Source organism: Cucumis melo, chromosome 7 (assembly GCF_025177605.1).
Source record: "Cucumis melo cultivar AY chromosome 7, USDA_Cmelo_AY_1.0, whole genome shotgun sequence".
Classification (NCBI taxonomy): domain Eukaryota; kingdom Viridiplantae; phylum Streptophyta; class Magnoliopsida; order Cucurbitales; family Cucurbitaceae; genus Cucumis; species Cucumis melo.
In genome coordinates this window covers 11,195,899-11,209,249 of record NC_066863.1, presented here as the reverse complement: position 1 = coordinate 11,209,249, position 13,351 = coordinate 11,195,899, and the positions used below count along the sequence as shown (strand labels likewise).

At 30.5% G+C, this 13,351-nt stretch overlaps 1 protein-coding gene across 1 annotated transcript; it reads right to left on the bottom strand.

The window, feature by feature from the left end:
- Nucleotides 1-1,055: 1,055 nt before the first annotated feature.
- Nucleotides 1,056-2,021, bottom strand: LOC127150366 (zinc finger BED domain-containing protein RICESLEEPER 2-like). Its single transcript, XM_051088068.1, has 2 exons — nucleotides 1,839-2,021; nucleotides 1,056-1,724 (listed from the first exon to the last, which is right to left on the bottom strand). Exons 1-2 carry the CDS (start codon nucleotides 2,019-2,021, stop codon nucleotides 1,056-1,058), a joined length of 852 nt encoding a protein of 283 aa, XP_050944025.1.
- Between the last annotated feature and the right edge of the window lie 11,330 nt (nucleotides 2,022-13,351).

Sequence of the window (13,351 nt, the reverse complement as noted above, 5' to 3'; positions counted from 1 at the left end):
TATCTTCCACAATAATTAATTATTATTTATCTTTCTCTAAAATAATTAATTATCTTTACTTTAAATAATTATATTTCAACAAATATAATTATCTTTTCCTTTCACATAATAATAATATATATATTTCCACATATACATATAATTATTAAATCTCCAACAAACTTTCCACTCCACAACTTAGTTAAATAACATCCATAATTATTTAATTTATTTCAACTTCAACAACACTAAAAATCCACAACTTTACTTAATCCTCTTAACCTACCATTTAATGAAAATCTCAACAAACACCACATGCCAAAACCTCTAATTAATTAAATATTCATCCAACAAATATTTAATTAATTTCAATTCCCATATAATCAAATAATTCTCATTAATGAATTCAAAATAACGCTCAATAAATTAAATCTAGTTAAATAAAATTAAGATATTAACTCCAAAATTATTTTAATTTTTGAGGTGTTACACTTAACCACTCAAATATAAAATGAAGTTCCACATCCACAACTATAAGAATGCAGTTAACTCGTCAGCATTTTTCCCTAGTGAACATAACAGAAGAAAACAAGAAAGGTTTCTAAACTGATAGTACTAGATAATTGAAGGTGTTTCTCCAAATAAAGTGGTATTTAATCAAACAAAGGACTTACACAACTCATTTACACCATTTCTCCACAAAAAAAAAGTTATTCAAATACGTCAAATTCTCTTTTACCTACAATTGAATCTATTGTCTATGTTACACCTTGTTCGTATAACCCAAAGTGCTTCCATTACTGTGCTTCAAGACTATAAAAAAACAAGATTCAATATTTAACAAGTTAACAATTTAAATAAAAAAAAATGTAAATAAAAATTTGATAGTAGGGATTTAAACCATAGAGTCATTATTCAGATTCTCAAATGCGACTTCCATCTCCTTTCCTATGTTTATGAATTCTAGATCAAAATGATAAACTGTTAGCTTATATGGGATAATTGAAAATTTTAAATGCATATTTCAAAAAGAATATTACCTTCATCAATTTCTTCATCCTCGTCAATTTCTTTAGTCATGTCATCCAAAGGTTTAAACTGAATCCAATTATGAGCACAAAAATGAGTGCCTCTGCAGTTTGAGGAGTTAAAGAACTTCGAAAAGAATCTAACACCCATCCTCCAGTTCTAAAGGCGGACTCAGAAGGCATAGTTGATATAGGAATACTGTAGATGTCCCTAGCTACTTGGCTAATGATCTTAAATCGAGAGGAATTCACCTTCCACCAATTTAGCAAATCTAAATATTCATCTTCTATACGAGCCTCATCCAGATAACGAGCCACCTCTGTTTTAGCATCATCTAGACATATTTTGTTACTTTGTTTAAATCTATCATGAGCAGCAGCACGTGCCTTATAAGATCCACTAGATGAGATAGAAGGTATTTCACCCTTACTTTGAAAGCCAAATCCTTCGATACGTGTACATGATTGTGTTTGTGAATATTTTTCTTTTGACATTCTCATATAATAATCATCACACAATTGACGAAATGCTTCTTCAACCTTATTCATCAATATTTTTGCACAATCTTCCTCCAAAAATTCATTAAAACAATAATTCACATAAGTCAGCTTGGACCTAGGGTCAAGAACTACAAAAACATACAATAATAAATTGGTCTGCTCACTTGTAGTTATACCCCAATACTTGTTGAATTCTGTTTGCATACTTAATGTTATCTGACTCAATAATGCATTCTCATATGATGAATATTAACGAATTATTTCTTGGATCGTTCGTGAAAAAAATATGTTTAAAGTCACAGACATAAATGCAGAAAACTTCATTGTTACCTCTAAAAAAGTCTTTAGGAACTTTACAAATACTTTTGCATTATCCCAATCTTCAGCAGTAGGAATATCATCCTTTGGCAAATAACTAGGGTCATGCTCCTCTAATCTTTCAAACGTCTTTTTACACTTAATTGCTCCATCCAACATAGTGAAAGTAGAATTCCATCGTGTTGGAACATCCATTGTAAGACAATTTCTTGTTGACATCTTATCTTCTTTAGCAAAATCTTTAAATATTTGCAATCTAGCAGGCGATGACCTAACATACTTTACAACATTTCTGATTCGAATGATAGACACATGCAAATCTTTTAAGGCATCACTAACAATTAAATTAAGAATATGCGCACAACATCTAATGTGAATAAACTCACCATCCAACACCAACCCATTTATGCCTTTAAACTTTTTAACCAAGTAGGCAATGGCTACATCATTTGAACTTGCATTATCAACTGTTACACTACTAGAAAAAGACCCTTCTTGACGGTTGGTTTTTTTCTTTTCTTGACGGTTTTTGGTAAAAACGTCAAGAAATAGGTGGTTTAATAGAAAAACCGTCAAGAATTTTGATGAAAAGGTGGAGGGGAGGCAATTTTCAGAATTCTTGACTGTTTTAAACCATCAAGCAATATGAACGTTTTTTTTACTATTATAAACTATCAAGGATTATCTTCTAAATTCTTGACGTTTTTAAAACGTCAAGATTTATTATAAAATCGAAATTCTTGACGTTTTTCAAACGTCAAATAATATGTAATTATACTTGACGTTTTAAAAACATCAAGAAATATTGATTACATTCTTGACGTTTTATAAACGTCAAGAAATATCAATTAAATTCTTGATGTTTTAAAATGTCAAGCATTTTAATGAAAAGGCGGAGACTGAGAAATTTTAAAATTTCTTGACATTTTTAAAACGTCAAGTAAGAGAATTTTCCTTGACGTTTCAAAAACGTCAAGAATTACTAAATTAATTCTGTTTTTAGGGTTTGCCCATGTTACCCTTTCCCCAAATGCGCCTTTTCATTTTTCCTTCGTTCATGCCCTAAATGTCTCTCTTCCATTTCGTTTTCGTTCATTCATGCCCCACCCTCAATTCAATCCTCTCTTCAATTCGATCTCTCTCCACATTCAATCTTTGATTTGTCTCAAACCTCTCTTCGATTTTGTTCACGCCCAAGGTCAGAAAAATTCCTCTCTTGTTGGTTGGTGTATTAGAAACTAATCTAGGTTATTTCAATCTTCAAATCTAAAGAAATAACAATTGCTTCCTTCATAATCTTTGGACACTAAAACAATCACTACAAAGAGTGACAGTGAGCAGTTCAGATGGTGGAGACAGAGGTTGATCTATGTCCCATGATTTTCTTCTCTGTCTCAGATTATGTTTGAGAGATTTCTGGGGTATTTTAGCCAAAAGAGGTTGTGGGTTTTACAGTATTAGTTGCTAGAGAAAGTGGTGGTGGTCAGCGACGGAGGATCTCACAAGTAATATTACTTCGACCCTCTCTTGTTTTTTTTTCTCTCTTTCCCTAACTCTCTCTCTTTTGAGGGTTTATTTTTGTTATTTGGTTTATGGGATCTAATAGCATAATCAATCCCTCAATCTATTTGTTCTTCCTATTTCTATATTACTAAGTAGCCATGAGAAACATAAATGCCAAAGACTGTCTTCCCCCTTTTTGTTAATAAGTCTCGAACATGTTATAAGGTAAAAAGTTTAGTTGATGGAAGCTTTGTGCATTGCTTTCATTGATGTCAAAGATATTGCGGGAAGCAAAAGCAATTGTATGTACATATAAAGAGATTTATACATGCATATTGAAGTCTAACATTGGAGACACAATAAAGAAAAATTTAACAAGTCTAGCTTCATGAAATTACAATTAACCATGGCATGATTTAACTTTTCATGTGTTGCTTTGTACATTAAGGGTGTGTCTATTTCTTTTCTTCTTCTCTGCTGTGTTGTTTTGTACTTTGATGGATTGTGATATCAATTTCTCCATTTAAATTCATCTCTTGCCCTGAGGAAGAATGTCTTATTCTTTGTGATAACCAAAACATAGTAGGTTGTTGTTAATGTTGATGTTTTCTCTATGCTCTTAAACTATTTGATGAAATGCCCGAAAGAAAGTTAGACTTGAATTCCCACACGTTTGTGTGATTATGAAGTTGGGTGGTTTTCTCGTATGTGTTTGTTTCTTTGCTTGGTTGTTAAAACCCTACATTTTTCTCAATTACAAAACTACATATCACTTTCTTTCATCTTCCTGTAGGAAACAATAGTTAAATATCATGTGTTTTTTTTGCCTCAAATAGTTAATGTGTTCAATCAACTACACCACCCTTTGTGATTTTTTCCTGCCTTTCAAAATTGCTTAGCAAAAATAAGGAACAACAGATCTAACCTCCATGTATTTTCTTTCAAAAGAAATTTAATTATCTTCAATGGACGAATTCTTTGATTTACAACACATCATCCCAAAATTGAGTACACTAATAAATTGTTGGTTAGTTTCCATGAATAAAGAATGAAGGCTCCTTACAACAATAACTTGAATTGTAGCTTTAGTAGTTGATGGAAATTAATTTGTTCTTAACCAAGTTTGAGATGCATTTGAGTTTCTTTAATGCAGAAAAATTCCTCATAAATGAAGGTTGACATAATGTGAGTGGAATGAGCTTCTTGAACTCAATTGCAAAACTTTTTTTGTTTTTTTCTTTTTCTATTCACCTAATTTCTTGATTTCAATTATATGTAGTACACATTAAGCATGTGAGAATGACATTGTGATATAAAACTTAGGTATATACTTCCTCAGCATTACCCAATGGAAGCCCCATAGGTTTAAACATAATCCATCCAATCTTGAGGCTTGAAATCATTTCTATTGTATTGTGTTTGATTTTTGCTGCAGGTTATATTTTTGCATCCAGCTTCTCTGCTTCCTCATATCTATAGCCATGGTCACATTTGTCTAGGTTGGTAAATCGATAATTTTGTATCTGTTTTTTTGTTGTTGGAATATATTTTGTTCTTTGTGTGTTTAGATTTAGTGGTGACTATATATTGTTTGTTTCATCATCCACTTTACTTAAGGGAATGTGTACAAAGGAGTTTGTTTAGGAAAAATACTAAACTACATTTCGGGTCAGTACCTATCATAATTTGTTACTTGGTGCACACACACTCACCACTTGTTTATATAGACCCACACGCACACGAACACAACCAAACAAAACCAACTAAAACCATCAATATGAATCTTTGTATCATTCACAACTTCAATTTTATTTTTATTTTTATTTTTCTGAAAGTCATTAACATCAATATTCATAGTTTCTGTAATTTCTTATCTTTTGTTTTTTCTATGTTTGCCCTGCTTTGTGGAAGGGATATATGAGATATGTCCGTGAGGTTTACAAGTTAGCAATGAAATTTCTTGGTTTTTTTTTTTCACCCTCCAATATTAGTTAAATCATATTTTTCTTTTGAATATCAAATATCATATTTAGTGAGAATTTATAATGTTTTGAAGCTTCTTTTTATTGCAATTGAATCAGGAGGCAAGTTGAAGAGATGTGCCTTCCTCTACACTCTGTGGAGATGACATTCTTCAGTTCCGTACATGCCTTGCTGCTTCTTTTTTTCTCAATGTAGCCAGATGGAATATACAGGCATTTATCTTATCTTGTACTTATCTCGGGCTTTGTTAAGCTCTTTTTATAGCATAAGTTTTGTTGATTACTCTATAATAACTTAATAGCGATATTCTTAGATATTTGTATGATTTTTTTTTCATTTATTCCTAGTTTCTTAATTCTCAATCTAATTCGGTACACTTGATGATAAAATGCAGAGTTCATGGAAGTGGTGAGAGAGCAAAATTTTTCCTCTTCTATGTTATTTGAAAAAAAAACAGATTATGCAATGTTTAACGAGTTGGTGCAAACTAATCATACGTACATCCATAATATTACTTGAATTGATCAATTTTTGCTGCTTGAATGGGTTCCAAATTGTTAAGATTGATGTGTTTCTATTTTTTTTCAAGAGTTCTAAATTATTATCACATGGTCGTAGCGAGAGCTTTGTCATCCTATCAAGCCAGATGACTGTTATTGGAGCATAGGTACTTTAAGTTTTGTTAAAAAAGAAGTGTTAATAATGTTAAATTCTCTTTTAAATATGATTTATTTTTATGTAGCGCTCATGTCCTTGGGAGTTGATAGCATAAATAAGAAGGGTGGGTGCATAAAGTTAATTGAAAGCAGTTTTTTAAGTTTTTGTGTTTATTATTTGATCATGTTTATGTGTCTACTCTCTTATTGATAGTTTTTATTCTTGATAGTTTTTTTTCTTGATAGTGTTTTTTTTTTAAAAATCAATTCAACATTGCTTGCCACTAGTAGAAATGTGTTGTACTCTTCCTTTTACACAACTCACCACGTCTCTCTTTTGTAACTATTTTTTGTATGTTTATTTTGTATAGTTCCCTTTATTTTATATGTTTATCTTGTATCCCAGGGCATAATTACAATAGGGCTTTGGTTGCAGCATCCATTGGAAGCTATGGTGCCTATCTTGCTGATGGGTCAAAGTACAGGTGAATTTGAAACAATTAGTTACAAGGAGTTTGTAAATATTTGGTATTGACAATCTGATCTAAACCTATTTCCACCTTCCCTTTAGATTGTTATCATCAACATAACTGATCATTAATCCTATATTTGTTGTTGTGATGTTATCTACTTCTTGTAGATTGGCTCTGCTATTGGTGGTACTTATTTTAGCTCATGAATTGGAGGTAGTAGAGGATACAGAATGCAAGTTTATTTGAAGCTAAGTTTCATTCAAGGTCATTGAGTTGGGTTGATAGAAGTAATGTTTTGTATATGACAATATCGAACAAATATATAAAGTTTTCGAAATGTTGATACATATATGGTAAAATATTAATATATGTTAAAGTTTTGGAATTGTTCTAGTGCATATTTATGTTTGAGTTTTCAAACTATATTTGATGTATATTTGTCGTTTATATGTAGTTGAATTCTTGGACCAATGGGAGCATAATATAGGAACAATAATATAAATAAATTACAATTAAAAAAATGAAAAATTGCTTGACGGTTCTGAAATGTCATGAACAATAAATTTCTTGACGGTTCGCAAATGTCATAAACAACGAAATTCTTGACGGTTCCAAAATGTCATTAAAAAGCATACTCTTGACGGTTCCCAAATTTCATGAAAAGAATACTCTTGACGGATACAAAATGTCATAAACAATCATTTTCTTGACGGTTATTAAATGTCATGAAAAATGCACTCTTGACGGTTTTAAAATGTCATGAATATTCGTATTGTTGACGATTTTTGTCATTCATTGTCACATTCTTGACGGTTCTAAACTGTCATTAAAACTTATAATCTTGACGGTTCTAAACTGTCATGAATAATTGAATACTTGACGATTATAAACTGTCAACGTTAACAATTCTTGACGTTTTTTACAACTATCAAGAAAATTATCTTTCTTGACACTGGATTCAACGATGATTTTAAAACCGTCAAGAATAATCATTCTTGACGGTTTAAAACCGTCAAGAGAGTCAGTTTCTGTAGTAGTGTTACAGTAAAGAGCCTATCAATACCCGAACCTTCTAAGCACTTTTCAATGGCTCTACCTATTGTATCTCCTTTATGATTAGCTATTTGATAAAAGTTCAAAATTCTTTTGTGCAAGTTCCAATCATCATCAATGAAATGAGCCGTTATAACCATATAATTAATATTGCACAGAAGTCCATGTATATGTTGTTAAACAAACTCTTTGGTCACTTTGAGTTAATGCATTTTTTAACTTTTCTTCTCCCTCAAATACATTTGAAAACAATCCTTTGCAACGGTTACTCTCAATGGAATCACAAACTTTGGATTTAATGCCCGACAAAATTGGTGAAACCCTTCACTTTCTACAAACTTAGATGGAAATTCATCCAAGATAACCATACCAGCAAGCATTGTTCTACAATTTTCTTGAGTGAAGGACGTAGCCATCAAACTACTTTCAGAATCTCCCTCTCCTTCAACATTATTTTTTAATGGATTTACATATTTCTTACATTTTTCTAAATGTCTTTTTAAAATAGTGGTACCATTTCTTTTGGAATCACAAGCATACGAAGTCCCACAATGTATGTTTACAAGCAGCCCTAAGATATTTAAGATCACATCCTTCTACTTTTATAAAATGTTTCCATACTGATGATGGTGGTTTAACCGGTTTTCTTTTTCCTAACACTGGACTAGAACAACTTTGTTTTGAAGTCTCGTCTCCAGAGAATGAAGTCATCCTAATAATCATCAAACAAAACACACAGAAAAAAAGTAGGTACCAATGTCAGCTATTTATTGACAAAGCATGGCTATTGCCTATTAGTTCTTGCGTCTAATTACTTGAAGCAAATAAAATGAACAAGTTGGAATAATATAAAAAAAGAAGAATGTTGAAAAGCAAAAAAAGAATAACGATACATGAAACTATCAGGATTAGGAACAATAATAATGCATCAATAACAACAAAACTCAATGAGCTGGAAAGGCAGCCACACATCTAGTCTGATGATACTCAAAAGGAAGCTCTTTATCTTGTTTGCAATTGATAAGAATAATAATAGAGATGATTAGAATCCGTCCAAATATGGCTTAAATAATTCATAATATCACAACTGTAACTTAAAATTAATAGCAAATCACTATTATATGGTCTCTTCCTCAGCCATGGGGACAGGGAAAGAAATGAAATAGTGTAGTGGCTACAAGGTTGGGCCACATATGATATGAGGAGGAAAATTTTTCAGTGCCTATTGAAACAAGAGAAAAGTGATTTTGGCACTCCATATCCTAACAAGTCTGAGAGTGTGTTTGGATACTCCAAAATTTTACAACTTATAATATGAGACCTACTCCTCCTCTGCTTCCATATTGCCAATCAATCAAAAAGTTTTTATGTATATACTTCAAACTTTGAACTTAAGCTTGCATGGTTTAATTTTGATTTCACTTAAAAACACCAAATCAATCATGATATTTTTGTTATAAATTCACGATAGTTTCATTTTTAGCTGATGAGGGACTACCAACGAAAGCAGCCACAAAATACGATCAGGAAAGAATTCCCGATCTAAACCAATGATCATCATCCATGCTGCTTCTCAAAACTAGTATAAATTAACGATAATTGGATAATAAAATAACCACGAAATTACAACATTCGGAAACACGAATCTACATTCGCATAGCATGGATTAAAGAAGAACAGAGAAAAATGAGTAGCAAAGAAAGGGAGAGAAGGTACCAGTGCAATGGGGAAAGGGATTGGAGAACAATGTAGCTATGGAGTGAAAGCAACGGCAGAATTCCAAAGAGGAGGAAGCAAAAAAGCATGGTAAAAAACAAAACAGAACACACAATGTTGGAATGTCTAGTTTTTACAATTCTGGTGTCAAGTTTGTGTTTATACATAATGGTAAAAAAAACATGAACAAGGGGGTGAATTGTCGATCAGACCTACGAATAACTTAACGAGAGTCTGATCTTCTCAAGAAAATTAATGAACAAATACATTATAACTTACACATCAATACCATCATCTGAGAATTTTTTTTAGTGGCAGTATCAACACCATATCTTAAATTAAACACTATTTCTACTTTCAAGAAATCAAGAAATCAAAACCCATAAAAAAGTTATTCGAGAAAAGTGTTCTAAACAACAAAAACCCACCGAGTCACAGACAACAAAGCAAAGAGATGGAAAATAGTGAAAATGCTACCTAAAGAGTGACAACGGAATGGCGAAGTTAAAAAAAAAATAACAAACAGTCAAGGGTTAGGGCGAAGACGAAATGATGAACAAAAATGGAAGAGGTGAAGACAAAATGATGCAGCAGAGTGATCAGGGGTTGGGGTGAAGACAAAAAAGACGAAACGCAGCAGAATGAAATGACGAAGACGAAGAGACGAAGAATGAAGAAACCTATTTTTAAGTTTTTAACCTAATCGGTTAATTTTAGAACCGAACTGAAACGACCAGAATCGAATCGGTTCGATAATACTGTTGTTACAAGCCGATTTTTAACCCTTAATCTAAACGATTGTGTACCAAACAATAGTCTAATCTAAATGATCATTTACCAAATATATTACGCACGTTGTTGACGACAGTGCTGATGAGGGCATTTTTTATATTTTTTATTGTGGGCTGTAGATTTTTTCTATTTTTAAAATTGTTCTATAAAATGTAAATATTCTCCCGTTTTGTTATATTTTTGAAAATATTTCTTTTAAAAATTTGTTTTGTTTTTTTTCGAATTCTATTAAGAATTCAACTTATGTACTTGTAAAATATGTTGATCGTGATATGGACATATGGAAATCACGATAAGAAAATAAATGGAAATAAGCTCGATCTCTTAAAACTAAAAACCCAAAAATAAAATAGTTTCGCTTAAGTTTTTATTTTTTGTTTTTAAAACTAATTAAGTTTATAAATATTACTCATACACGTCAATTTCATTGTTTTGCTCTTTACTTTCGATTATTTTTTCCAAAAACATGACCTAAGTTTAAAACTGAAAAAACAGCGCTTTAAGAAACTTACACCTTTTTAATGTTATCTTAAATTTTTACCGAAAATTTGAATGTTTCTTTAAGAAGAAATCAAAACAAAAATTTTCTTAAATAGAATTAGAAAACAAAATCACTCACGCTTCACAAGTCCAGGAGTTCATATACAAAGATACAACAGATATTTTTATTTGGGGTGGTGTGGACTGATATATTCTAAATCACATATTGTGTATCCAAGTTTTAAATTTTAAAATGTTTGAGTATTGAAATGAAATTAGGTGAAAGTAATTAACAACAGCATAATACTTAAAACATATATCAAACATAGAATTACCATGTTTTCATCCTTTAAATTGCACGTCTATTTAGTGTTTATATTGTAAAAAATAATTTATCAAACATAATATTTCAAATTATATTTAAAATACATTTTTAAGTCTTTAATTTTTTTTTAAAAAAAGTCATATTAGGAAAAAATAGGAGTATTTGACAAATCACTGCAAATAACTTTTTAAGATATATAAATAGTATTTATAAAGAAGTTTTCCAAAAAATACCTATTTCATAAGTTCATCCAAACGACATTTAGTCTCCATCACCTGGTAGCTTTAGGCTTTATTTTAGTACCATATAACTTAAAATGTTTTCATAAGCCTTCAGGGTTACGTTTGATTATCATGTATACCATTTTATTTTTTTCTTTAAATTTATAAAATTACATTTACTTTTTGACTTTCTTCATTTTATAGTTGGTAACATTTAAGGATGTTTGTATAATTCAAAACAATTTCTTTGAACTAAATCATTTTTACATTTTATAGTTGGTAACATTTAAGGATGTTTGTATAAAAAGTAATGTCAATTATTGTTAAGTTTTTTGTCGTGTATTTAATAAACAAGTTATTATAACTTTATTACTAAAAAATTGTGAAATAAAATAAGCTTTTTCGTTCAACACACTTCGCAAAACTTATTGTATTACACACTATGTGAGTTTTGATTGATTGGCATAATTATGTCATACCTGGACTAGAATTTTCATTTTTTCTGCTACATTCATTGACTAGAGTTTTAAAGGAATGTTTGCATATTGATTTCAAATCGGCATAGGCAACTGGAAATGCAGGAAACACCATACACAAAGCAAGCCATAAACTATTATACGATCCCAAATGTCAATATCCACATAAATATTTAAGTTTTAACTTTACTAAAACTGAGACCAAAATATTGAATTCGAATGATATTTTTAAAGAAATAATAAAAATACAAAATTTTAAAAATAAATTTAAATTGACAAGTAAATATTCTATTAATTCTTAAACCAACCAACATGTTTATTATTTATTTTAAATATAGATTAGAATCTTTTTATCGGTTATTTTTTATGTTTAGTTAAATTTTTCTACCTTCAAATGACTCCTCGCGTCAATATTATATTTTATATTTAGTTGAATTCTTTTACATTCAATTTACTCCTCATATCAACTAAAATTTAATATCACTGTGTGGATGAGAATTTAATAATCTGGTGGTAATTAATAATTGACAGGAAAAAAAAAAAGAAGAAGAAGAAATTAAGATAAAACTAAAATACCTAAAAAAAGATGGAAAAAGAAAAGGAAAGAAAGATAGAAATGAAGAAAAGCTGGGGAATTCAGAGCGAAGAAGACAGGTCGATCGGGGACTGAAAATTACAGAAAAGCACAAGATCCAACGAGATAATGTAACAGATAGTAAAAACTTCGATTAGAACCAAACGGGTTTCTTTGGAAAAGCAGTGTGTTTGGTTTATTTTAAAGTTTGATGGGGTAAATTTTATATTCTTTTCCCTCAATTTTCCTCAACAGGTTACTCTTTCTTCTTTTTTCTTTGCCTTTAGTTTTCCTTTTTGTTAAAAACAACAGAAAATAGTAATAAAATTCGAGACATACATCATTTTCATAAAAACCATGTTTCCTATAAAATTTGGTTGGGTTATGTATGCTAACCAAAGTATGTCTTCAATCATGATGTTATGAGTTTATATTTCCTACCTTTAATGTTAGGTTGATACTAAAATTTAGTATCAATTGTGAATTTGTGACTATATGGAGAAATTAGACGATTGCTTTATCCAATAGAGGAAAAACTTCCACCGATGGGTGCTTGGGCACCACCGCTTCGATAATCAAGTAGTACTAGTTCAAAGATATAGAGAGTAGAGATTTTAGAATACTTCAAATATTGCGATCCCTCTCAATTATATAGAAATAGATTTCATAATAGTTATTTGCTAACTAATTTTTTGGATCATTAATCAAATTGTTACTCAATGTCTTGAATTGTTGGATTTTTATTTCACGATTAACCCAGCATTTGTTGAAGTATAACACTTAGGCATAATCTTTACCCTAACTTTGGAATTTGTCCTAAAGCCTCATAATTAATTAGTCATTTAAATAATTATTTATTAAATATGTTATAGAAATTATATCAATTATTGTAAAAATCCAAGGTATTAATAGATCTAATTTTAAACAATATGTAGCTAACGTACAGATGGATCAGTATTCAAGTAAATATTCTAAAGGCTCTCACTACTACAAATTTGGTCTCTCTTGATGTACATAAATTTTGATTTATTTATGGTCATGACCTCATTTTTCAATGGACTTTGCATGCCCATCAAAGAATTGGCCTTTGATCATACATAGGGTCCATCATCGAAAGTTCCAGAACAAACCTTAAATCAGTTTTGTTTGAGTGGGTCGTGCCCATCTAAGAAAACAATTTTATTGTTATACATGACCCATCAAGAAAAGGTCTGTCCAATCTAAAATAAGAATGGTAGTTAATTAAAAATTTGGCCTTTTATTTCTTGACAGG